This window comes from Asparagus officinalis, chromosome 9 (assembly GCF_001876935.1).
Source record: "Asparagus officinalis chromosome 9, Aspof.V1, whole genome shotgun sequence".
In the NCBI taxonomy this organism is placed as follows: Eukaryota; Viridiplantae; Streptophyta; class Magnoliopsida; order Asparagales; family Asparagaceae; genus Asparagus; species Asparagus officinalis.
Genome location: NC_033802.1, coordinates 4,998,188 through 5,025,743, shown reverse-complemented (window position 1 = coordinate 5,025,743; position 27,556 = coordinate 4,998,188). Strand labels below are relative to the sequence as shown.

Here is a 27,556-nt window from a genome sequence, read left to right as displayed (position 1 = left end):
TGAAGCATTGTTATCCGAGTCTAAGAGGATTATCTAACGCCGCACAAGCGCCTGAAGCAAAACGGCCGAATCAAGTGACCTGCGCGCCTTGACAGTCAGCTCGCGCGCGAGCCAATCAGCTCGCAGCGTCATTCAAACACGCAGGCGTCAGTCAACACGACGTGTCATCGGGTCATATCACTCACGAAGCATAAAATTCAACGAAGCGAACCAAACACGCCGAAAGGACAAGTTCGAAGAAAAGAGACGGAAAAGAAGAAAAAATCAACAAACCTGCGCGACGCGCAGGACAGAACAATAACCCTGACCTGCGCTGATGCAGCGGGACGGAACAAACCGACGCCGCACGAGCGGCGACGGAATCAACCCGATCGACGCCCGCTAAGCGCGGTTCGGGTTGTCGACGCCCGCTAAGCGCGGCCGTCAGATTTTTCCGACGCGCAAGCGCGGTCGGATTTTTCCGAACCACGCCGCAAGCGCGGTCGACTGATCGACTCGCCGCAGTGCGGTCGGATTCGTCGCGAGCCCGCGCAAGCGGTCGCGTCGGATCAGTAACCACCGCGCAAGCGCGGGTCAGACCAGTCTTGCCTGCGCTGTTTTGACCCGCTTGATGTGTATATTTGATGGTGTTTACGGTTTTCTCGAGATCTTTTCAGTTCCAGAGGTCTTAACTGGCTTGAGTCATCCCCAAACTGTGGTTAGGCCTGTTGTAACTGAAGATAGAGCCAAATCACTTTGTTCTCATCGCAATAACCGCACCATTCGAGGCCTATAAATATGAGTCAAGGCTCCTTTTTCAGGGGCGCGATTGCATTATCAAGACGAGGAGCCGTGCTGCCGCGATTGTAGGAGTCAAAAGGATCAAGCGAATTTTCCAGCGAGGTGTTGACAGATCTTGGCGAGTTTCCTTCGGCATAAAAGAAGGTAGAGTTCGAGAGCATCCGACGCCCTTCCCGTCCGTCCCTTGAGATTAGGCTTGTCCTTAATCTCGAGAAGAGCCTGATTCGCTTGTCGATTTCAGCGCCTTTCAAATCAAAATACTTCCTGGCGAAGGCAGAATGCTCTGACAAATTTTTTCATCAACCGGATCCGATCTAAGGCGAGTCCACGATAAACCCGGCCACCAGGCAAAGATCCCATCGCAAGCAGAAGACGATAAACGATCTCTCTGCGTTTGTTTTGACGAGAGCTTGTAATCTTTTGTTTTCATTGTGTAAAATCTTTATAAAAGACAATCTTTTTTTTGTTTTCATTGTAACGATTTGAAGTTGTGAATGAATACCGCAATGAATTACTATCAATTTGTCGACGCAAACAAACGGCGACCACGAGTTGGGAGCAAAGCTTCTGGCTGCGGAGCTGTCGTGTTCCACCTTGGATTCTACATCCCGGTTGAAGAAGTGGTTGAGTACCAGTTCGACCAACTGAAGTTCAGAGATATTCTGCTCGTCCTCTCCTCCAGATCCTCCGCCTCTCCAAGCGAAGGAAGATCAACGCCCCAGTTGTTGCTGGCTAGCTGAACCTTGCAACGTCCTTCTGGCTCCAATGAGTCCGGTTGTCACTGGTCTGCAGATCTGAACCCTTCCTCATATCAAGGAGTCGAGTACAGAAGGCCGCCCATCTACCGAAGATGAGCTCGTCAAAGACAGCTGGCCAAGACTCGTGCGGCCAACCGCTTAGAGCCTGGAGTCAATTGACGCGATCCGTTACGGGCTGGTATCTGAAAATTTAGGCAACGCCAGCGCAGCCAACATAGCGAACAAATGCCCTCTCCTCCAAATCACCAACAGAGGAATGGGTTACACAGGTCGAAAGGACGCCTTTTCAACTCTTGACAGAGCCGATCTAAAAAGCATCGCGTACTGCTCTAGCGCACGGCAGCCGAATTTCTGGCGCAAGGAGGTCAAAAGATTGGCAGAGGGAAAGTGGAGAAGAACCCACAAACACGTGCACAAAGTTTGGAGGCCAAAATGCCAAGACGGGTACGCGCCGAAAAGACGAAAAATGCGGGTCACTCAAATCCGCACCCGCCGTTCTGCTGGGTCACTCGATACCGACCGCGAATCGCGGGTTCACTCAATCCGACGCCGATCCGCGGCGTCACCCCAGAATCGCGACCGTCAATGCTGCAGCGTCGACCAAAATCCGACCCGCCAATCTTGCAGGTCACCAAAATCCGACCCCCAATCTGCAGGTTCGCCCAAATCGGACCTCCAAATCACTGGGTCACTTTGGGTCCGACGCTCCAATCTGGCAGCGTCACCAAAATCCGAGCCGCGCCAATCTGCAGGTCCGCCCCAAAATCCGACCCTCCAATCCGGCGTTCACGTTGGTGTCCGACCCTCCAATCTGCAGGGCACCAAATCTGAAGCCCGCCAATCTGGCAGTGTCACGCAAATCCGACCGCCAATCTGCAGTGTCATTCAAAATCTGACCAGCCACCATCTGCCAGAGTCGCCAAATCGACCCTCCAAATTCGCGGTCACTTGGCGTCGACCCTCCACTTTGTCGTCACCCAAAATCCGACCTCCATTTTGCGGGTCACTTGAATCCCGACCGCTCCAACCCGTCAGTCACCTTAAATCTGACCCCGCGCCAGAGTCAAGGCAGAAGGATGTTCTACACCTGTTTCGTCGATCCCTGTGATTTCCGCACTCCGTCCGACGGTGCACCCCAAAGGACAGTGTGCGACTTGTCCCATCTCCAAGGTGAGCGATAGTCGAGTGCGCCTGGGTCCTTTGCACGAGGATCGAGGCAAAAGTTTTTTTTTTTCTGATCGAAGATGCTTGGCGTCCGCTGACTGACCCCGAGCCGATTCGTTCGAGCTGAGGGTCGCACAGCCGCTTCGTAACAATTTAAGGCCTTCTCATTAAATGGGAGAAACTTCCAATTTCTACCGCCTGGGGGTGTTTATCCAAACATCCAAGAGCCTGTTGAGATCCGTGCTCGCCAAATCGTATGTTCTCAGACACGTACTCTTAAGAATTGCTAATTAAAGCGGCAATCCCCTGAAAGAAACTGTATTTCATCTGACGATGATGAACGTTATACCAGCGGGAGTCATGTCAACGACACGATAGCTGTTACTCCGTCATACTGATCGATGAGTTTACTATCGGCTCGGGGGTATGAACGAGTCTCGGAAGAGATATGGCCCTGAGAAACCAATCCCATACCCTCGTGGCTCCGGAACTAATCAGTAGCGCATATTATCACGAGCCAGTTGCCCCAAGACCACTGCACGCAGATGGTTCTCGCATATCGATAGGATTCCAATGGAAATGACTAAGTCCAAACCAAAGCGTCTCTGTAAAAAGAGAATCGGTGTTCAAGGTGGACGAACTCACCGGCAAGTCACATATATATGACTGATGAAGGAAAGTCGATTCGACGTTCTCGCTCTGGCCGACCCTCTCGTATCGCACACGTCTAACCAGTCGGTGCTGCACTCTTCGTCCGGTTTGCGATCAGGAACATTAGACAAAGGGATTATCAGATGAATTGCAGAGAGGTTATCCTCGGATGATGAAGCCATTCGGACGGCTAACTCGGGCAATCGCTTCTGATAATGAGGTATCAGTCCGGGACAATCCCGTGAAGTGTTCATGATAATACCGGCGCCAATCGCCAAAATCTTGAGGATCTCTAACCAAACAGACAAGAGGCCATTTTCAAGATGAATGGAATGGCTATGGGATACGGATAAGGGAAGAGGCATGACGCAGCCAATTCGGGCTCCTATCCAATCAGTTCGGGGTGAATCTAGCACATAGCAACCCGTTACTGCATCAAGCAGGCAGCGATTCGATGTGGATCACGTCTGCAATGCTTGATGACAACGTCGCAAATGCTCATACGGCCTCTCGTGACCAAAACACTGGGGGTGGCCTCACTAAAGATAACAAACATTGGGGGTTTGCCACGGAATATGACAATGTCGGGGTTGCCATGTTTAATTTCTCTTTCAAATCGTCCGAAGTCCGACACTAGTGATGATGAAAAAATGAAAGATCTCGAGAGTAAGAATCACGCTCTAAATGTTTGATCGAGAGGTAAAATGAGGAACTGGCATTCCATGTCATATCCAAGAGAGTGTTGGACTCATAGCGTATCCGGCGAAAAGTTCAACATTGATTAACTTCACGCCATTTGATGGGGGAATGGTTCACCCACTCAACACCTGATTACTTCATATGTCTCACTTGGTATGATCTCGGTAAATGAGGCTTGATGTTCGGTGCCTTATTCGTTTGGCACCTCTTACGCGGGCCGCCTTCGTATTTGTACCCGCCGTCTCAAAGCCCGGAAGTATTAACAACTGGGACGATATGGAGAACTCATTCCTTGGTAACTTCTTTGATGACTTGACGATGAATGTATCCATCAGGACACTTTTCGAGAGCAAGAAGAATGACGAGACAGTCGATCGACTTTGCATCAAGCGCTTTCGTGAATAAGCAATGAACTGGGCCGAGATCCGATCACGGGGACATTCATCCTCCAGACAGTGTCATAACAACTATCTATTGAGATATTAGAAGTTATGGGGAGTCGGAGCCTCCAACACTGGAAAGGTTGAGAAGCCCGCGCGGAAGAGCGGCCGAACGCTTCCATCCGAAGGAAAAAGCCTGAGAGGAGCGAACGACGGCGAATCTTCCAAACTTACAAACCTTTGCCTCACCGTGGTAATAAGAAAAGGCCAGTTGCGCGGTTTTTTGTTGTAGTACGTTAATCAGAGCATCACAACACGCCCAGAAGGCAGCAAAAGACTTCGATCCGAGACCATCCAAAAAGGAGTACTCTTTCAAGGACGAAGATGTTCCAAGCTATTTTGAGTCGCCTCGCTTGAAAAATAAAAGATCAAGCTAACCGACCTATCCCAGATCCAGGAGGAAGCTGATAATACTGCGGATCCAAAGTTACGGCGGCGTACCACAGGAGGATCTTCATCTACAAGCTTGTTATCGCTCTTAAGAATACATCCAAACCTTGTTGAAGCCGGCGTTATATCGCTCATTGAGACGAATGAACCACTCCGACAAGTCTAAGAGTATAAACTGCTTCTTAATCTCCGGACCGTGTAGAGAGGTTTAAACTGCTCCCCTGACACTCCATAGGTATATGAGTCTAAACTGTTCCTAGCCGTTGATGGATGTTTCCTGGAGAATTTAGCACTAATATTCTTAAGGATAACCGGTCATGTACGGAGTACAAAGTCAACCCAGTTCTAAGAAGGAAGCTGGGGGTGGATGATGTCAATGTAATGGGAAGGTTCCCAAGAAGAATGCTATATGTAATTTTCTTATGGGATAACCCGATATATTAGAACAAGGTGATAAACACTAAACCCCACTATGATTTGTACTCCCACTCTATACTGTCTAGCATGGTCAAACCTTCCTATAGTTAGGACCACAACCAAAGTCCCTCTCTCGATTCGCTTCCATGAACGAGATCTGTCCACTTCAAATTGAACGATCCAAAGCCTGTAAAAGGTAAGATCATCTCAAACCTCCCACTTTCACTGCTTCCTTGTCAAGACCTATAAAAGTTAGGCCACAACCAGATCTCCTCTCGATTCCTTTCATGAAGCGAGAGGTCCACTTTGCAATTGAGCAATCAAACCTATTAAAAGTTAGGATTGTCTCCAACTTTACTTAGTCAACCTGGCAGATAGTTAGGACTAAGATTGAGTTTATCGCTTTTCGATTAAGCGAAAGACTTCATCTTTTCTTTTCCCAAACCTATAATACGTAGGTCGAATTGGGCTTTCTCCTCAATAAATGAGGGGACTCTTTTTTGATGAGATGACCAATCCTATAAAAGTTAGGGTCGTTTGAATCTTTCCGATTCTCGGAGTGGAGATCGCAACTCTAGTTTTCATCATTTCGATTCTGAGGGTGGAGATCTCCACCTTGAGTTTCCTTTCCACCTGGAGATTGAATATAAACATTCTTCTCTTCAGTGTCGGAGATAGAATATAAAATTCTTCCTCTTGTCCATTTTTCAGTCTGTCTACCCTGAAAATAAGACACAATTCCCAACTTTTCCAATTCTGTGCACTTTGTGGCACGGGGAATTTATGCTCACTCCTAAATAAGAATAAGCCTACGCCTAACCGTTGCCGGTTTAGTTCTTTCACCGATGAAAAAGACAACAGAATCCAGTCTGGGGCATTTTAATCCGAAGCTCTAAGTAGGGAATAAGTCAAACGCTTAACCCGGTTGCTGGGTGTTCGTTCCGCTGGTAAAAATGAACCGAGTCTACGTATTCAGCACTCGTAGCAACAAAAATCGGCATGGCGTTGATGCATTCGGGAATTTTTATCTCGAATCCTAAAGCAGTTGATAAGTCAACGCCTAACACGCGTTGCCGTAGTCCTTTTGCCGGTGAAAAGGACAAAGCCCACACATTCGGATATTGTGGCAAGTCGTTATTCATAACGTCCAAATCGTGCTTCACATCACAGCGCGGGAATTTAATTCGCGCGAAGCCTAGTATGGGATACAGTCAGACGCTTAACCGCGCGTTGGCTGGTGGTCGTTCCACGTAAAATGACCGAGTCTAACGTATTCAGGGCATCGTAGCAACAAAACTCCATGCCTTTTATGGCATGGGGATTTTATCCGAATCTAAGGCAGGGATAAGTCAAGCGCCTAACACGCGTTGGCGTTTAGTCTTTTGCGTGAATAAGGACAAAGGCCCACATATTCGATTATTGTTGGCAATCGTTATTTCATAACGTCAAAATCGTGCTTCACAGCGCGGGGAAATTTATCCCGAACCTTAAGAAGGGATAAGGCAACGCGTAACTCGCGTTGCCGGTTTAGTCTTCACTGCAATTGAAAAAGACACCAGAATCTAGTCTGGGGCATTTTATACCCAAAGCCTATAGAAGGGATAAGTCAGCGCCTACGACGCGTGTGTCGGTAGGCCTATTCCGTAACAATGGCGAGTCTACGTATTCAATATCGGTAGCATCAAGTCTAAGGGAGTTCATTCCTCTAGACAACGTCACGTGCGAACGGACCTTAAACAACCACATGCAAGACCGATTCAACGGTAATCGGTAAAGGTACGCCAAATCCGTTGAAGCTCGAGGTTTTGGCCAAAAACCTTAAAGTCTACGTCTGATACATCGTCGTGTTTAGTCTTTTCACAGGAGAAAGAGACGAAAGTTCTACGTATTCAACTATCGTAGCATCTAAAAGAGTAACTCTTTTAGCATAACGTTACATGCGGAACGGACCTAAATAATCCGCATGCAGACCCCGACTCAGAACGGTAGTCGTAAAGGCTTATGCAAAGCCCGTTGATGGCTGAGAATTTGCAAAATTCTATGAATGCAAAGTTATTGACGTATTCAGCTTCATTAGTTGGTCTCACTGACTTGAAATGTTCGTCGTCTTCTCTCTGTCTCGAGCTGTGTGTGGATACCTATAGGCATTTTTAGACGCCTACAATGATGACTAGAAAAAGACAAATAGAAAAGAAAATATTTGCATTCAATAGCCAAAATTTCCTGTATTGTAACTTTTGCAGCACCAGTGAGAATTCAGCATAACAAATTATTTGTCTCTTGTTATTATTTTCAGTACCAAACTTTCACAAATGCGTCCGAGGCAAAGGAATACGTCAAGGATCAAGGAGCACCAATAGTAGTCAAAGCTGATGGATTGGCTGCTGGCAAAGGAGTCATTATTGCCATGACTTTAGAAGAGGCATATGAAGCCATAGACTCTATGCTGGTCAATGATGCTTTTGGCTCTGCTGGTTCAAGAGTCGTCGTTGAAGAATTTCTTGAGGGTGAAGAAGCCTCTTTCTTTGCTCTGGTTGATGGGGAAAATGCCTTGCCTCTTGAATCAGCACAAGATCATAAACGAGTAGGTGACGGTGATACTGGACCAAATACAGGTGGAATGGGTGCATACTCACCAGCTCCTGTACTAACAAGAGAGCTCCAATCTGTGGTTATGGAGTCAATAATACTTCCAACTGTTAAGGGAATGGCAGCAGAAGGCTGTAAATTTGTTGGTGTATTATATGCTGGTCTTATGATTGAGAAGAAATCGGGTCTACCGAAGCTTATCGAGTATAATGTGCGCTTTGGAGATCCAGAATGCCAAGTATATTACTCAAACACACCAGTTTATCTTTTATTATTTGCACTACTTTGCTACAGCCTACAGTCTAAGGATTAGGTGTGCATTTGATAATGATAAGCTTTTAACGAATATGACATAAACCTAAGATATTCCGGCATTTTGGTAATATGGTGATCATCGAGACTATCTTTTACATTTCTAGTATCTTGCTTTAACCGATATAAACTTTTATGCTTCTGTTGAAATAATTAGCTTCTGGGCAATATTTAGTAACGCACCTCATTGTCAGCATATTTAAGAAAATACCTTCTATCTATGTGATGTCTATTTTGTCTATAACCAGTTAAACATGCATATGTATATTTGATGGTCATGCTGAACTCTCCTTTTAATTGTATGATGGGTCGGTTAGTTTTAATGCCATAATCTTCTTTAGCACTAAACTACAGACCCGAAATTGCTTGCTCTAGTACCTTTACTGAAACAACCTGAAAAGTGAATTGGAGATAATTTGAGCCATTCTTTTATGATTACTTGAAGATAAAAGAGAATCTATTTTCTCCTTCATCCTATTTTCTTGTCTTTTTTTCTTTCTTGACTTCATTTTTGATCGAAGGTTTTTGAGTTTGTCTGAACATTCTTGCTTCCGAACCTTGAATACTTCCTTAATAGATAGCATCTTTCACGTTTTCTAGTACTGTGCTAATAAGAATTCTACTCCTATCAAAAAACAATGCAGGTATTGATGATGAGGCTTGAATCTGATCTAGCCCGAGTTCTACTTGCAGCTTGTAAAGGAGAACTAAACAATGTAACTCTACAGTGGTCACCTGGATCAGCCATGGTGGTTGTCATGGCAAGTAAAGGTTATCCAGGAGCCTACGAAAAGGGTTCTGTAATAAGAAATCTTGAAGAGGCTGAGCTCGTCTCTCCAATGGTAAAAATATTTCACGCAGGAACTGCATTTGACTCTAACAGTAATTTTATTGCAACCGGAGGCCGAGTACTTGGCATTACAGCAAAGGGGAAAGATATAGATGAAGCAAGAGACTTAGCTTATGATGCAATTGATGTTATTGACTGGCCTGAAGGATTCTTTAGGCGCGATATTGGATGGAGAGCTCTTCGTCATAAAGAAGTTGCCCATCATCGGTAAATCAGTCCTTTGTGGAAAATGTCCTTTGTGGAAAATGTGAAATTATGTTTTATAGCGTAAAAAAGGGTGAGAGCAATTTTCACAGCATAATGTAGCTGCTGAGAGAGAGCAGAGAATAGAAATAAGTATGGAATCTTTGGTTGATAGCTGATAATGAAGAAATACACACTGTGCTGAAAGCTTTACTTGATATAGCAGTTCATTGATAGTTCTTGTGACCCTCTGTACGTACTTGTTGCTATTTATTAACCCTTCATGTGATTTTTATATTGAATGTAAGAGCTTTTTTATGGGGCTTATGCTGCTGTGGTTTTTACATATGGCAGTTGCTGCTAATGTTAACCAGGTCAGAGTGAAAGAACCTGCAATGTTAAATTCTGATGCATGGTTTGCAAATGTAAACTTTTTTTGGGTTGCAATTTGCAAGATAGTAAATCTGTGGTCCTTGAGTATTAATTGGAAGAGAAGAAAGAATACAGATACTTCTTGGTTAAAGATTTTAGGTTCATGTATGTATTGCAATTGGCCTAGTGGTGTTCTACCTTATCCTTTATTGCATGAGTGACTTGTGTTGCAAAAAGCAGTACTTGACAATTTGCAATGGCTACTGATTCTCTGTAGCTTTCTAGGATATTGTTAGTAATTTTGCTGAAGGGAGATAAACTGGTTTCTTTCTAAACTAGTTTAATAGTAAAGTAGGTTCGGAGGTGGATAAAAAAAGAACTAGCTTAAGAGCAAGTGCAGCAATCTCCTAGTATGAAGCTCTTGTTGGAGTGCTCTCAAGCATGGGGCCCACTTAGGAGCTTCCTACTAGGAGAAATATTCTAAGAATAATTTCTCTACAGTGAGCGATTTTTCTGTTCTCATAAAGAGTTGCCGGAAAAAGTGAAGAGGCAACTAGAGTATAATGATTCGGCGGGGATACCACCATGTAAGACATTTCACGCTTGCGTTGTGGAAGATGGAGGATATGAAAATGTTTCATATGGTGAGAAAGAATGTAGAAACCATCTTGAAAAATATCGAAGGTTGGCTCTTGGTGAAGGAGATGCACAAGCTTTGTATCGATACTTTAGTCACATGCAAGCTCAAAGTCCAAACTTTTTCTACGCAATGAATGCGGATGAGGAGGGAAGGTTAAGGAATGTCTTTTGGGCTGACAGCAGATCCAGAGCAGCATATGAATATTTCGGCGATGTAATTTCTTTTGACACCACTTACTTAACGAACATATATAGTATGCCTTTTGCTCCTTTTGTGGGAGTAAACCATCATAATCAGTCTATTTTATTGGGTTGTGCATTGCTTTCTAGAGAAAATACAGAGACATTTATTTGGTTGTTTCAAACATTGGTTATCATGTATGTCAGGAATTCCTCCCAAGGCTATAATTACCGACCAATGCAAAGCAATGAAAGGAGCAATTGCCGAGGTATTTCCAGAGGCTCATCATAGACTATGCCTATGGCATAAGCTTCCTGTAAAGCTATGTGGATATAAAGAATACAAAGAAAATAAAAGGAGTTTGAAGAACATAGTGTATATCAAAGCTGTTAAAGAGAAGATTTGAGCTTTCTAGCTTTCTTGGTTTTGTACAGGAGTGTGATTTTTTTTTTTTCAAAACAGAGCTGGTGCAGTCATTTTTTAGTGATTTTAGGAATTTCTGATTGTAACCAGTAGATGTCAGCTATTAATTTCATGGTACGAGAAATTATTATCATTGAGATAGGTAGCAGGAAACAAAAAGAAGTTTGCAGTTTGGGTTTTAGACAGTAATTCAATAATGCTTATGAGTGGGAATTTACATGTTCTGTTGTGAGAAAGAAAACCAATATTATCTCACAATAGGCTGCTCTAAAAAGTCCAGAGCATGTTGACGCACCAACAGGCAAATCAATGTTTAGTGATTATAGTGTGGCTCTGCATGATCCGAATTCTGTTGAAACTGCAAACTTCAGGCTGAGCAAACCTGCTAAAAATGCTCCGTCCACAGGATTTTCAAGTCCAGTACTTAGTCCACGAAGAAGTAATATAGAGCACGACCATACTTACAATTTCCCTCTACAGTGAGCGATCAGTTCCATTAACCCAGCTATTAAGAAATCTCAACAGAAGCGTATATGCAAGCAATATAGGTCGGCATATTTTCGCTACAAATGCACCAGACAGAACATTTTCACAAAAAATAAGACATTCTTTTACAAGAATATAAGCCAAGCAATGTCTCACAAATTCCTTCAACTTTAACAAGACAACAACAACAACCAAGTTTCAGCACTAAATTCATATTCATATCATGTCACATAGACGAAATTTTACAATTTTTGTACCATAAAAAAGACCAGAAATATGGAAGTTTGAGTCCCAAGAGGAGGACCCATAATAGGTCTAAATGAGCATGTCCTGAGAGGGGGAGGAAGTCGGTGATAGCATAAACTTGGAGCACAAAATGTTTTCGGTGACGACGAGAACATGACGTCGATGACAAACTTCAGCAACGATGGGATCTTTTTAATTTCTCTCAAAATGGAAGGATCAGTACAAGTCCCCTCATTCTTCCTCTGCCCAATCTCCCTCCAAATCATTAGGGACCCCGTCATCCTCTCCACCAGCATCACCTACGACCGCCAGAACTTCGAGCACTGAGTCTTCACCCTGAAGCACGACACATGCCCCCTCACCAGGCAGCCCCTCGACCCCGACCTCATCACCCCCAATGTCACCCTCCACCGCCTCATTTAGGCCTCAACTCCTCCTCCTCCTCTGAGGGCATCGAGCACGTCGCTGACCTCATCGAGGGCACCGCGTCGAGCCCGACGACATGAGAATGATCTCTTTCTCATGTCCACCGTCGCCGACCTCATCACCCCCGCCCCCTCACCCAGGCCCACCGTCGCCGACCTCATCGAGGGTTTGCAAGAGGAGCTTTGGGTTTGGGGGAAATCTAATTTTGCTGTGTTTATTATTTGACAGGAGAGATGATTCACAGAATTACCAAAGTACCCTTTCATATATCCAACTCACTATTTTACAATTAATTAATATTTTCCAGCTGTATTCGCCACGTCATCCGTCCCATGAATCTGTCCCATTTTTGGGTCTTGCTAGCAACACTCATATTCTAACAAACTCCAAATTAGGAGCTTAAATATTATTTAAAAAAATACATTCTTCTACCTCTAAATTTTATAAATATATTTTAAAACAATAAATCTAATAAAAAAAAATACTTTTTAGTGGGCCCCCATTCCTTAGGACCTCACAAGTGCTCCACAAGGAGTTCCATGGTGAACCCCACCGCCAACTAGGACTTGGGAGCTTCCTTGGGAGCTTGTTAGAGCATGCTGGGAGCTTTTCCTTACCACATCGCCCTTGGGAGCCTCCCTGGGAGGCTGCTGCACTTGCTCTAAGGCCAGAGTTTAGCCTAGCAAAACTAGTTCAAGTATTGGCTAAAGTTTCGCGAAACTACTTGTTTAGTGAGTTTACTAGACAATGCCTTAAGATAATGGGTACCCAGAGATAGCTTAGCGGAGAAATACGTGCTAGAGATACATGCTCCTAGTCACATCAGAACAAGTTGATCTTGCTATTTTACTGCTTTATAGCTTGATAGAGCGTTTTGCAAAGTACATTAGCCTCTGATATATGCGATATTTCTTTTTCCAAAATCGCGATTGTCTAATTATGCTTAAAAGTTTTATTATTTTATTTAAAATATAATAAAAAAATATACGCATGCATAATCTTTTATTTTTTCTTTTTCCGAAATCACAATTGTCTAATAATATTTAAATGGTTATTATTTAGGGCTTTTTGTTTTTAGGTCCATTTGATTACCTAGCTTTATTTTTAAACCCAAAAATTATTAGGTGTATCTTTAAACCCAACTTTCTTTTTGTATCTATCTTTAAACCCAATTCCAAAATATAATACTCTCATATGTGGGTCCCCCTATATAAGAAAATTGCGTTTAAAGATAAATTCAAAAAGAAAGTTGGGTTTAAAGATACAACTAATAATACTTGGGTTTAAAAATAAAGCCAGGTAAATAAATGGACCTAAAAACAAAAAGCCCTATTATTTATTTGAAATATAATAAAATATTATACACACGGATAATCTTTCAGGAAGATGAAGAGGAGAACAAATAACTTCAAGGTAGTCATTTGCCATTTATAGAAAAGAACAAATTTTTACTTCAGCCCCATTTTTATTTTTTTTAATTTAAATCGACCCTTTTTTTATTTACCAAAACCGATCCGATTTTTTGATTAGCAGCTTAATTATCTTTCTAAACAGTCGGGATTGGCAATCCCGACTATTTAGGACATTAATTTTTAGGGTTTAAGGCTTCTAATTAGGGTTTAACACCCTCCTAAATAGTCGGAGTTGCCAACCCCGACTGTTTAGGATGGTGATTAGGCTGCTAATCAAAAAATCGGGTCAGTTTTGGTAAATAAAAGATCGATTTAAATTAAAATGGGGCTGAAGTGAAAAATTGTTCTTATAGAAAAAGAACCCGCTTCCATTCTATTGAGAGTTTTTTTTTTCTCTTCAGAAAGTTACAGTTATTTTCCAATCACAATACACATCCATCAGTAAAAGTTCAATCTTCAGGGGCGCTTTGTGAGGCACCCCAGATCTCAGGGGTTATGTGTAAAAACTCCCCAAAGCTAAAATTTTTAATTGAGGGTGGCTTTTATCCTAGGAAAATGATAGGGGCATACCCCCAACCGGGTCCAACTATTCACACTCCTAAACAGTAACTTTGGGGGTGTGTGAGGACTAAATTGCCCTTCTCCCTTATCTTCTTTATTTCTTCCTCATTTTATATTACAATTATTATTAATGTTGTTAGTAGTACTTATTAGTAGATTTATAAAATTGTTTCATTAGTATTTGTTATTTTGTAATTCGGATTTAATTATGTTAATTTCGTTTTTTATAATTAAATAATAGTGTTAGTTTGTTATTTCGGGCTTAAAATTATAGTCTTATTTTGTTAATTCGTATTTAAAGTTAATTCGGATATTAATTATAAAATAATATTGTTATTTTATGTTAATTCGGATTTAATTATGTTAAATTGTAGAATTATGTTAATTTGTATTTAATAAATTCGTTTTAAATATGAAAATGTTAACTATAACTTAACAGAAATGTTATTATTATGATTATAAATGTTATAGTATTATAGTGTTATGTTAATTTAGAGTTAACATAAGTAGTTTTAAATAATACAATTTATTAGTTAAAGGTTATTATTGTAAATCCGAATTTAATTAATAATTAATTTCTTTAATATAATTTTTCGGATGAAGTTAATTCGGACTTAATTAAAAGTAATTAGTAGTTAGTATTATTATTGTTGTCAGTGTTATAGTATTTAATTAGGAGTTATTAATTTCTTGGAGTCAGGTAGCAACAAAAGGGCATTTTCGGCAATCCAACTCCCAAAATTACTGTTTAGGAGTGGATATAGCAAACGTGCCCCCAATCACACCTCCAACCACACGCAATCTCTCATTTGCTATAGTACACCGGGCCCCACATGTGATTTAAAATCACATGTGGGGGCCGATGCACTGTAGCAAATGAGAGAGGGGGTGTGATTGGAGGTGTGGTTGAGGGTGTGCACCTAATGCCACCCTTTATCCTACTCGCTAATTTGATATATCCTGTACTGTAGAGAGAGGGAGTGTGATTAGTGGTGTACCTTAGAGTGTGGCTCTATCATTTCTTTTTGCTGTAAAAAATGGAGGGAATATAGTCATCCACTTGCGTACTTTTTTACCTGCTCACTTAAGCATCCGTACCTTGATAGCTGTTTCCTCTTTTTTTACAAAAAAATGAGATGATAATACTCCTGTTTTTTTAAAGAAAAAAAAAATATTCATCTTCTCTTTTTGGTTTTATCTCATTGACCCTGTGGGTTACTGGGTAATCCTTCACCAGATCTCAGGGGCTTACTGAAGACTTGGAGCTTGAGGTACCCTCTTCATTTTATCATCTAATTTGAAGTTTTAACCGCCCATTTAGTGAAAGCTCCTGGGTTTTGGTGACCCAGTTCCAAAATGATAACTTTCTTGATGGGGCTTCTTGATTTTTACTCATTAGAGTCGGAGTGAGCAGCAAAATTTGATCTTAAGTTGAAGGAGATTGTTGGAATAATGATAAGCTCAGTACCTGGGTCAATTTCATTTGTTGTTATTTCAGTGGGGAGTATAGTTTCATGTATTATGATTGCATCTCTGTTTATTAACTACAATCCTACTGGTTTTAATTTCAACTCCATAGTTTCTGAACAAGGGCAAGCCACTGTTCAGCATGATCTGTTCAGTCTTGTTGCCGGAGCTCCGGCATTTGCGCCGGCATGTGCGCCGGCATTTGCTCCGGCATTATCTTTTGATGACCTGCAAGAAGTAGAGAGTGCTAATAGTTCTGTTCCCATGGATGGTTATTATGATAGTAAGGAAACTGATGTTTTAGTTCCGTCTGTTTCGGTTGATAATTCTGGGCAAAATAGTTCAAGGGTCGATGGCGGCGCTCTCTCTTCTCCTCCATCGAAAGGTTATGGGAAGTCGAAGTCGAAGTCGAGTAAGTATTCTTTCTTTTCCTTCCATTGAAAGATTATTTATGAGAAGTCTAGATTACATAAACTCCTGAATAGCATTTTATATAAGAAGCTAATAATAGCCTGGTATACCTCACTCCTCATGTCGAAAGGTATCCTTAAGTTTAGTTATTTTTCATCTTTTGCGCTTGTTTTTCCATTATATTATGTTTCGTGTATAAATAAAAAATGAGTATTAGGCATCTTTAATGAGTATGAGACGAGTAGTGAGGCGAGTCAGGAACCTGTCCGAGAAGTGCCCTGAGAAGTCTCCAAAAGTCTAGAAAATAATCGTGGACCGTTTTAATTTCTGTGTTTGCTTTATAATTAGATTCCTTGCAACCAACATTGAACATTTCCAGTTTTTCACCTTGGAAGAAGCATGAATGCACAAATATACCTGCACATAAAGAATAGCTGTTGCAGCGGGGTTTTCCCTGCAGCACGAGTTTCATTCGTCACAAGATCTCGATCAATTGATAAGTTGCTCAGAAAGAAACAAACCAGTAAACTTTTGCTCAGAAAGAAACGAACCAAGCCGATTAAAACTATGATTTGTCTATGTCGAAAGAGGAGACACTAATTGCGGGTAAATTTTTGTTCAGATGTCCACAAAATTATTCCACTCCCTTCCATTGTAGCCACTTGAGGGGGTTTATTTCCTTTGTGGATTATATGGATACACAATAGAAAGCACTTGCCAGTCAAATGTAGGAAAGCCCCACCATATAGCCAGCGTTAAGACTGGTAGTTTGAAATTCATGCTTGTCGGAAACAACCAGCATATGAACATATCAACAGGCAGCATTTGAGATTTGCTGTCTGTGGGTGTTTTCGTTGAGTTCGGCATTGTAGACAGAAACCCTATGATATAAATATGCATCTCAGCGGGCTATTAATTTGATGAATTGAGTTCAATATTTACTTGATTGGGCTGTTACTGATGATTTTTTTTAATATAAAGTGACATGAAGTATTAGAATCAAAGCGGACACCAATATCATTTGTACGTGATGATTTGATATATCTTGCATCTTAAACAAGGCTTCAGAATCAAATTAATCTAAAAAGTTTAATTGTCAAATATTGATCCAAAATTTCTACTTGACCCCATTTTCCTTGGTAATTGTTTCTAGTATGGTTCTATACTCACATACGAATCCCCAACAAAAAATGTTTCACTACGACAAGAAGGACAACAAAGCGATTAACCTAAAGTGTCGGTTACATGAATCTTATTCTTCCATTCATTTTTGTTTAGCTTTCTAAACAATAACTGCTAAATAGAACACTTTATCCGTTCTTGATAAAAAGTACTGATAAATTACATACTAATCCCTAAAACTCCATTGTTACTTCTCAGAAGTTTGTGATCTCTACACTGGGAAATGGGTTTACGATCCAGCTGGACCTCTTTACACTAGCCACACATGCCCAATTATAGTACAGTCACAAAATTGCCAGGGCAATGGCAGACCTGATAAAGACTACGAAAACTGGAGATGGAGACCGAACCAATGTGAGATCCCTCGTTTTGATGGCAGGAAGTTCTTGGAGCTGATGAGGGGCAAGACTCTGGCTTTTGTTGGGGATTCACTCGCTCGCAATCAGATGGATTCTCTTCTTTGCATTCTTTGGCAGGCAAGCGCTTTTATTTGTTGGCATATGTTTAAGGACCAATTGCAGTAACATTTTTTTTGACGAAAACCAATTACAGTAACATTATACTATAAGGGATTAGCCACTTATTATCTCAATGTTTTTATTAGTATTCGGATTCGTTGATGTCCCAACAGAGTTAAATCTCTCTCAGTTATATGTACTGCACTAGAGGGGATCTATGTAATGGCTCTCTACAACGCTTTGAAGTCACCTGACACCAAATTGCTAATAAAAATATTTAGGGATAATAAGCGGCTAGGCCTCCATGGTTTAGGGGTGTGTTTGCAATTTAACCCTATATTTTCACATACGACTATTAATATCTCGAAGAGATTTATACATGGTCGTCGAGGGCATCATTGAGCCATGAGCCTTGTAAACTAGGATGTGGATGATTTAAGATACCTACATGAATTGGAAAATTGTCAATATCGAAATCCATTCAGCAATATGCCAAATTTGTCCATAAAAACATTTCTTCTGCATATGATGAATTCTGAATAATTCAGCTAAGAGTCCGTACAGACAGAAATAACAAATATCACAACTTCATTACTTTTTAAGTTTTGATTTTTCTCTCAGAATAGTTTGTCCTCCAGTATCTCATATTTTACACTTGACTTCTCTCCTTTGACAGACAGAAGTTCCCATCAACCGTGGTAACCATCAGATGGACAAATGGTACTTTCAGTCCACCTCCACCACAATAGCTCGTGTGTGGTCAGCATGGCTCGTTCATAATACTCCCATCTCCTCCTCATCCTCATCATCAAGAGCCGTCAATGTCCATATCGACACTCCTGACAGCACCATCACAAACTTCCTCCATAGTTTCGACGTCCTTCTTCTCTCCTCTGGACACTGGTTCAGCGCAGAATCAAGCTATCTCCTGAACAACACAATTGTTGGCGGACGATTTAGTCATGCCAACAAAGCCAAAAAGAGAAAAGACATTATTAAGTTCTACGGGATGACTATACGAACAGCTATAACTACAATTGCAGATTTTAATTATACAGGGTTGACGATATTACGCTCTTATTCACCCGAGCATTATGAAGGCGGAGATTGGGATACCGGAGGTTCGTGTAAAAAGGTTAATAAGCCTGCGAGAAAATCAGTGAGGAGCGGGTACGTGAATGAAATGTATAAGCAACAAGTAGAGAACTTCGAGAGCGTGGTGAGAAAAGTGAAGAATGGTGCCAAGTTGAGATTTATGGACATTACAGATATGTCTGGATACAGAAATGATGGGCATGCAGGAATTTACAGTGGGAAAAAGGCGAGGAAGAAAAAAGCAGCAGAGGATTGTGTGCATTGGTGCATGCCTGGGATCGCGGATTCATGGAATGAGGTTTTGTTTGAGATCTTGAAGAGAGAACTCTGAAGGAGGGTTTGACAAGTAATGTGTATGTATTCCGAGCAGCGGTTTTGCTTATTTGTTGCGGTCTCACATTCTTTTTACTTTAAATTCTTTGTTGTAAGATTTTAGATTTGAGTAACCATCTTAGCTGTCCAAATGTTGAAGTGATAATGAGATCACAATAGTTATCATCGTTCTTCCACACTTTGCTGTGTGTACAGTCTATATGAATATTCTGCTATGTACACCATTAACAACCATATAGTTATATGAACAGTGTCATCGCGTAAATGTCTATTTCTGAAGACAGAATAGATAAGTAGTATCAAAAGGAAGCTTTGGACTTATGTTTTTTGACAGGCAATTTCCAGTAAATGAGAGCAAAGTAAATTTACAACAAGATCATTACTACAACATCAACAATCAAGAGGTTTAAGGAATACGACATACACGTATGACAACAATGGGTACAAAGATGGATTGGTTTCATGAACCAGTTACAATGCAACAGTTCTATCTATCTGATGAGAGATCTGCAGAATCTTTTTTTTTTTCAACAAAAATGATGTCAAGCTTTGTATTCACACTAGATCAAACCAGTGAATTGTTTGTAGCCATCAGCTAATCTTCAAGCTCTCCAAATTCATCTGCAGTTTTCAAATGGCACACACTGTGTTAGTTAGCCTGTTTAAAACAAAAAAGGTAGGAGGAAGACTGCAGCTAACATTGATAAATAGCAAACACCGATCTTAGCAATATTGAGAAAGAAGATGTGAATGCAGGGAGATCAAACTCCTTTCCTAATCGTCGCGTTCAGTGATTTACCCAAACCCCCTCACCACTCTTCTGTTGTATTCGTTAGTTGATTTACCCCAACACTCTACGAAAACATTTATTTGGTTTCCTCCCTCCGTCAAAGATGAGATCAAACTTACAATATCTCATTGGTTGAGAGGACCAGCTTTTTGGGATTTCTGGGAAGGCACCTACATATGCAAACTTGCAGGGAGCTTCCTCCCGTTGCCTTACCCTGAAACTACCTCGTTGCTTTCGAAACTATATATCCTGAAGGCAAGCATAATTTATCATAAAGTGTCACATTTGGAGTGCCATCATTGAATCCAATTTTTGATTTTTGAAAAAGGCTAATCAAGAACCTTAAAATCTATGACTCAGTTCGTGATCCTATCTAATCTGAACCTCATAATGGTATAATTTCCAGTTTGGTCTCCAGTAAATAGACCAAAAAAAAGGGAAGAAGACAATACAAAGCTCAATGGCCAGTCCTTAACTAAAATTAACTTTGTAACTTTTACCAGCATGAGGAGTAGACATATCCCAGGGCTAATTTTGGGTCATTCAGTCATCAGTTCTTTAATCCTACGACCTTTGGGTCTTTCGCTTTTTCAGCCATGAAGGATAGATTTCTTGAAAACCTTCTATAATTGTTGTAAACACATGCTTTCGCTTTTTCAGTCATGAAGGCTAGAGTTTTCGAAAACCTTCTGTAATTGTTGTAAACATGCAGAAATGGTGAACGATTAGAGTTCAGCTCACTTTCTCCAATCATCCAGTCAGGTGAATGTTCTTAGAAAATACACATGGAATTTCGAAGCCCACTTTAACCTCTATAAGAGCTATCCCAAACATACAAAGAGTGAATACTAATAATAGTTGTATGTGTTCATAGAAAATACATGAAATTTTTAAGCCCACTTTAACTTCTACAATCACACGAACGCCTTCGATGTGATTCAAGGCTAAAGCAATAGAATGAAGTTTGAAAATGAGATAAACCCAGCACTTTGTTGATGTATAACCTGAGACTCCCCTCTCGAATTAAAGACCTGGTTACTACATAAACCATCCTAACCAAGGTCCGAAGAAAACAAATGCATCCAACTAGTGAGCACCACAATACACGACATCACAAGCAATATTACCAGCTTAAGTATATGTTAAAATAGATGAAAAACATCAGCATTCTTTTGACAAGTATACGACAGGCTGTATGGTTGCAAGTTTATAGTGGCAGGTCTCCCTAACTCAATAAACAAGTATATTTAATGAATATTCTGTAACCCATTTCAGGGGGGAAATAGTAAGCTATAAAACACGATACTCGAAACTGAACCTCATGTCCTCTCTTTTCCATTAAGTATAGAGTTTATGAATTTCAGTAACACGAATGGGTGGCCCAGATAGCTATTTAGGCACAGCAAAGAAGTTGTGTCCAGAAGGCAAAACTCAAATAAGTGAATAGTATAGAAGATGTGCTTTTTAACTTCCTCATTTGTTTGAAAGTTACAGATGATTCCAGTATTCCCAATGAAAAAATTCGATGAAACAAAATGATCAAACAAAATGTGCCAAAAAACACCATAAGCGCAAAACAATAGTAGAAAATAGTCCCCCTTCACGATCCTTTCTGGCCAAGTCCCACCAACTGAATCATCACTCCAACCCGAAAACGAAGATGCCAGTACAAACCAACATGTATTCCCATGTGGTTGCAACATATATTTGAGTACATTGGTTCATGTTTGATTCATATCCAACTCTATACAAAGCATTCACAGGAGCGGCTACTTAAACAATGATGGACAATCATATTGACCCAGGACTAAAAATTGTCATACTCAATCAAGTACATACATGTAATTTTATTCTAATAAAAATATGCAAAATGTGATCATTTTGAGAAACCGCAAAACATCATGCAGAACATTAAAAATGGGGCACACCGCACGACACACTAGAAAAACCTACACGTGGATCCTGTTCTTTACCTGCATGATTTGTATTCGTAAAAAGTCCATGAACAGTGCTATATAAGCAATGACCAGGATCACGGCTTTTCCTAAAGAAAATAAGGTTAGTATGTGTATAACCAGGTATACAGATAGACATACAGGATGTAAGCACATACTAACAGGAATCATCCTAGGGAAGTCATGGATGAAGACTATCTTAAGTTTCTCTCTCACCCTCACCATTGCACTCAGCTAAGTTGCATGGAAACGTGCACGGGTACTGGTACGGGTGCGGGTACAGGTACAGGTAGGGGACACGACAAAATTGTAAAATGTAGGGTACGGGGACACGGCTATATATATATATATAGAATTAATAATATACATGAGATAAAATTTCCCCGCTTCATGTGTCATTAGAATTAAAATTCTGATTATATTTTTGAGTTTCTTTTATCATATTGATTATTATAAATTGTAAATTACTAGACATCTAAACGACCCATTAACTATATAGTTTTGAACTTGGGTATGGACTGAAACGAACCCGACCCGTATCTCATTAGTTTCAAAAGACAGATGTGAAGTGTAAGCTCGACGGATGTGAAGTGTAAGCTCTACGTCCAGGAAGTCTTTGACAAGTGTTTTAAATTAACACATATATCGTATAATTGAGTACATGTTGTAATAATGCATGCATATATTCAAGAAGTGTCCATGAAGTTTGGGTACGGGAAACTGTCGGGTACGTGTCTGGTACGGGTACGGCTTCATTATAGAAGTACCCGGGTAACATAGGCACTCAGCCATCCACACTTAACGCACATGCATGATGGATGCTTGACTAAGACTTACCAACTCAGAAGCAACCCAAGTGAACACACACAACAAATATTATCAAGAAGCAAAACAACTGATAAATATAGCGAACATTGGAGAGGAAAATAAAGTAAAATAAAACCTGCTTGACTGGAAATAGACATCCCTGCTTGACTGGAACCAGACATCCTTAACTATCATTTTCTTGAGGAGTGACTTGTTCCATGCTCTTTTTTTCCCTACTAGTTTCTAATTTAAATATATGTAACATACATGTATGAACGGCCACCGTTCCCGTTAAGAAAGGTGTGAATTTGCAGTTACCTACTCTAGTGTCCATTATGCGACATTCTAAAGGATATCATCAACTACCAAGGCCAAACAACCACAATGTCTCTGCGGTCTTCCCAAGCAATTCGGTGCTTCTATTTCTGACCATAAATAAGATGCACTTAAACAAATTCCATCTACCATAATGTTTTTGTCAGCCTCCAGTGTCATTTCTCCTAAATGTTATGGAGGAGTTAACTCACCATGTTAAACTGAGAAGATGATTGTAGGCTCATAGCTAGACATCAAGCAATGTAATGTGAGAAAAGAAGCCCACATTGGGAATATTTGCATGTCTCCTAAGACCTGACCGTTCCCCCATGTTAATATAAAACTATGACCCTCAATCCTTACCAAAACTTCGGAGTTTTGGTGTAGTGGTGACAGAGACCTTAAGATGATGCCAAAGCAACCTAGGCTCCAATCCCATTGGACAAGAACTTAAAGCGGATTTTTAAAAAAAAATTGATTTAAAATAAATGTTACTAAAAAAGAATATTCTCGTATGCATGGATCCAAGTTTCAGCCCATAACAAAGACGCTCAACCTGCGAAGGCTTGTTAGAATAATATAAAACTACACTCATAACTTGCCCACAACTTCGGAGTTTCATGTAGTGGCACTGTGGCAGGGACTTTAAGACCTGACACCAGGTTACTTTTCTGATTGCCCACCAACATCATGAGGGAACAAGATATATACCATCAAGGTTATTCTTAGGGCAGGTATGGACTGTGTGTGATGACATAAGATCAGAGACATACGTGATTATAACCAGGGATACACAACAAAAGTTCCTTATAGAATCTTTAGCTAAACTTCCTCCTCTTAGCTTCTCCATGGATCATCAGCGCACAAATTAGTATTCTACATTGATGAATGCTTCATATTTGACCAAAATCCTAGAAAACATATGAAGCAGCACAAACCCAATCCATACCGAGAACCTGAGCCTTGTACCAAATCAACCGATTCTTCATTCTTCAAAGCTCAAAGCTAAGCTACAAGAAGCTGATTATATACAAATCATGGATTTAAACCCTAAAATTTAAGGTACAAGGATTCAACTTTCCAAAACAACTCCACATTTTGCAACCTAAATCGTTCCAATCCCACAGAAAATTCAAGAATCTGGTAGAGGATCATACCAACCAACTCAATCAATGAGAACAGCATCCGCTGGGCCCCGCCGCGTTCTCATTGCGGCCCGATCCGCGGCCGCAGCCCTCGTCGTCGCGTCCCCTCCTTCCACGTCACCTTCTTCTTGGCCCTCTTGAGGCGGAGAACTAGGGTTTGCTGTTGGGGCTGATTGCCCGAGGAGGAGGATGATGAAGATGGATCTTCGGGATTTAGGGTTAGGGTTAGGGTTTCGGTTGCAGATCTCGCCATCGTTTCTCTCTCTCTCTCTCTCTCGAAAAGGGGGGATTTTTGCGGGAGAAAAGCGCCGGTTTGTTGAGGAACGAAAGGCAAAGGGATTTTAGGGGGTCGGACTTGAAATGTTTTGGGACCAGAACTCGACCCGAATTTGCGACCTGATGTCTTATGGGCATTTTTCCATATTAATCCCTTTGAATCTGTAATATTATCAATTTAAAGTCGCTCACAGTCTATAATCAAGAGCACCAATAAATGTGGAGACAATAATTTGAGAATAATCGCAATTTCGGTGGTTTGATCAACCAATTTAAAAATATTAAAGGTTTAATGTATAATATAAAATAAACTATATTAGTCATTGCTTGTACATAGATTGATATTAATGTTTTATGGAACAAATTTATCAATCCATTTAGAAAACTATTTTCTAATAGGATCTGCTCTTAGGAACATCGCTTGCAAATATGAAATAAAATTAACTTGTAGTTTAGAAGAAAAAAAAAGGCCAAATCAGGTTATAAGTAGACTACTTATTTAGTCTGGACATTTCTTTGGTACTGATTTGTGCACAGTTCTCCTACACACATATAACATGAGTTTATTTATATCATTTACGGATCGTTAGGATGTCAGTTTGGAGTGTAATGCACTCTACTCGTACTAGACTAGTTGTGATAAGATTCCTACTCGACAGGTCTGCAAAAAATAAATAAATAAATAGACCATTTAATAAAACCCAAATTAGAAAATAAATAAACGACCGGATCCATTAGTTAATCCAGACATTCATTGAGGACTGATCTAGAAAAAAACCACTCGCTAACGCCGGTCTATCCCTCAACTTCCCCGCTACTAATGAAATCCAAACCCCCCGCACGTGAGTCCCTGTTTCTAAACCGTTGGATCGACAAATCTCGCGCAAATCCAGCCGTCGAAAAATCCCTTTTCTTCCTTCCCAATTCTCCCAAAAACCCTAAACCCTCGTTCATCTCGGCGCGCCGCCCAAACCAAGAGCACTGCTCTCCCCCTAAACTCTCTAGGGGTTTCAATTTTCTAGGGTTTCGGAGGAAAAGGAATGAACTTCAAGAACGTGAAGGCTCCGAAGGTCCCCGGCGGCGCCGGAGCTGCGGCGGGGAATCTGATCAAGGTCGCTTTGATCGGAGGAGGCGCCGTTTACGCTGCTGTCAACAGTCTTTATAATGTCGATGGTGGTCATCGAGCCATTGTTTTCAATCGACTCGAGGGGATTAAGGACAAGGTATTTTTTTAAAACTTTGAATCTTTTGATTATTCTTCATTTGGTTATTGGTAAATAATAATAAAAAAAGGAAAAAAAGAAAAGCTCCCTAAGGTTTTTAAAGTGATACATTCGCGCTCTCATTAATTCAATTTCTTAGTCAAATAATAGATGTTGGGATAAATATTGGCGTATAAATGCAAGTTAAATCTGTAGAAATTGAAGGGGGGAACGATGTGTAATTTTTTAAAAACCTTAGGAAGATTTCCTACCACGCAAAATATTTGTTTTATGGATAATTTACAGAATAATCCCCTTAAGTTTTGCTTGATAGACAAAATCCCGTGCCTCCAAGGTTACAAAATTGACACTTCATCCTCTTACATCTTCTACTTTTAGTCAAAGATAAAATTTTGGGGGCGATCGTCGGTTTTCAATATAATAATCATATATAAGTTTATATGAGAGTGCATATAATGGTCATATTATACGATATTAGCTTTTACATCTTACCTAATTTTGTAGAAATTAGAAGAGAGGGAATAAAGTGCACCTTTAAAGCCATAAAGAGATATCTGGGTCTATCATGCGTATCAAGGATTGATTTGTATTATTTGGTCTATATATGGTACTGTTATTGCTGTTGAATGCGTAGTATTCTTCTTGCTTCAGAGGGTATTTTTTTCATCGGAAAATATCTATTTGGGCAGCGATTTAGTAATTTGGATGCCTATAATACATGTTGCATTAATTTTCAGTAGAATGCTGAAATTAGATCCAAAAAAGATCTTTGTTACTGAATCCAAATCATATATACCTTGATTGAAACAGGTCAAAAGTCTCCGATTTATTGTGGATATTGTTTTCTCCATTCCTCATGCATATTCATTGTCTTTTTTCATGTACTTTTACTGTAACTTGCACTGTGGCATGAGTAACATGGAGATTAATAGAACGTTAATGAATGGCTACTGGAAATATAGTTTAGATTGCTTTTCTCTCACATTTTCTAGTAACTTCTATGAACTAGTTTGAATATTTGATCCATCTATCTGTAATAGACAAACACATCTTTTTTGTATATTTTTCTAAAGGAAACAATGGAAATCCTTTTGCAGGTTTATCCAGAAGGAACCCATTTGATAATCCCTTGGTTTGAGAGGCCTATTATCTATGACGTTCGTGCACGACCCCATCTTGTGGAGAGTACATCAGGAAGCCGTGACCTGCAAATGGTACCTTTTATATAACTTTCAGTTGTCTCAACCTTTATACCTTTTCTTGTCCATTACTAATATGCAGGAGGGATGAACTGTCAGATTAATAGTAGAACTATTGAAGAAACCTACATTACACGACAACCATATTTTTCAATTGTCTCAACCTTTATACCTTTTGTTGTCCGTTACTAATATGCAGGAGGGATGTACTGTCAGATTAATAGTAGAACTATTGAAGAAACCTACATTACACGACAACCATATTATCTATGCCCTACTGTCCAAATTTCTTGCAATTGAAAATAAATGGAATAAATGTGGGGCATTACTATTTTTATATGCAATTAATCACAATTATCTACTTTTGCTCAAGCTCAATGTATTAATTTTTTTTATTTTAGAATTTAGTAGGGTGTTAAGTGAGCAAACATCACAACATTATGTCCCCTAAATTATGGAATGTCTTGCCTATTAGCATTGTATCAGGCCTCATTTCTTTCCTTTCAGAAAGAAATATCAATAGAAAAGTTAAGAAATAATACTAGCATTAAAAAATTTTTGATTTAAAATAGGGCACGGTGAAGATTAAGAAAAAAGATATATTAATTTATGGAAAAAAACCTTTTGAAGACTTTCAGGACCTTTGCCAATCAATGCGTCATAGGTATGATGAAGGAGAGGTGTTGGAGAAGGAAGAAATAAATGAATTTGCTTAAGTGAAATGCAAAGTGGGTTTTGAATTGACGCAACGTTCTCCTAAAGTACAAGACCAGGCTTTGTCTATTTCATAAATTTGCTCAAAAGCGGGTCAAAGAGAGATCCAAGCCCCGTGAAGAATGCTGAATTTGGGTTTTATGGTGGAAAGAAAAGTGTCCTTTGAGCCGATACTTAGTTTGATGGATCTTCTAAATGGTGATTCTT

The 27,556-nt window shown here is 40.3% G+C and overlaps 3 protein-coding genes and 1 long non-coding RNA gene across 7 annotated transcripts in view; 3 read left to right on the top strand and 1 right to left on the bottom strand.

Moving 5' to 3' along the window:
- The window catches only part of LOC109824095 (phosphoribosylamine--glycine ligase), a 35,039-nt gene extending 25,481 nt beyond the window's left edge, over positions 1-9,558 (top strand). For both annotated transcript variants that reach the window (XM_020390617.1, XM_020390616.1), the window contains 2 exons: positions 7,596-8,126; positions 8,845-9,558. In XM_020390617.1, the coding sequence (XP_020246206.1) occupies positions 7,596-8,126; positions 8,845-9,261 (948 nt within the window). In that variant the 3' untranslated portion in view covers positions 9,262-9,558. The remainder of the gene's footprint in view (positions 1-7,595; positions 8,127-8,844) is intronic.
- On the top strand, positions 15,105-19,092 carry LOC109824034 (protein YLS7-like). 3 transcript variants are annotated; one of them, XM_020390552.1, is made up of 4 exons: positions 15,105-15,250; positions 15,559-15,858; positions 17,238-17,515; positions 18,174-19,092. In XM_020390552.1, the coding sequence occupies exons 2-4, from the start codon at positions 15,711-15,713 to the stop codon at positions 18,921-18,923; spliced, it is 1,176 nt and encodes a 391-aa protein (XP_020246141.1). In that variant the 5' UTR covers positions 15,105-15,250; positions 15,559-15,710; the 3' UTR covers positions 18,924-19,092. The 3 variants fall into 3 exon arrangements, with proteins under 3 accessions (XP_020246141.1, XP_020246140.1, XP_020246139.1); XM_020390551.1 differs by having other exon boundaries at positions 15,118-15,250; positions 15,379-15,858; XM_020390550.1 differs by having other exon boundaries at positions 15,118-15,858.
- LOC109824035 lies at positions 19,223-24,042 on the bottom strand. The gene is made up of 2 exons (XR_002242538.1): positions 23,950-24,042; positions 19,223-19,546 (listed from the first exon to the last, which is right to left on the bottom strand). It is a non-coding gene; the product is annotated as an uncharacterized LOC109824035 (long non-coding RNA).
- The window catches only part of LOC109823108 (prohibitin-1, mitochondrial-like), a gene marked incomplete at its 3' end in the record, with an annotated part of 4,987 nt that continues 2,542 nt past the window's right edge, over positions 25,112-27,556 (top strand). The window contains exons 1-2 of the mRNA XM_020389394.1: positions 25,112-25,436; positions 26,534-26,650. Coding sequence (XP_020244983.1) covers positions 25,254-25,436; positions 26,534-26,650 — 300 coding nt within the window. The remainder of the gene's footprint in view (positions 25,437-26,533; positions 26,651-27,556) is intronic.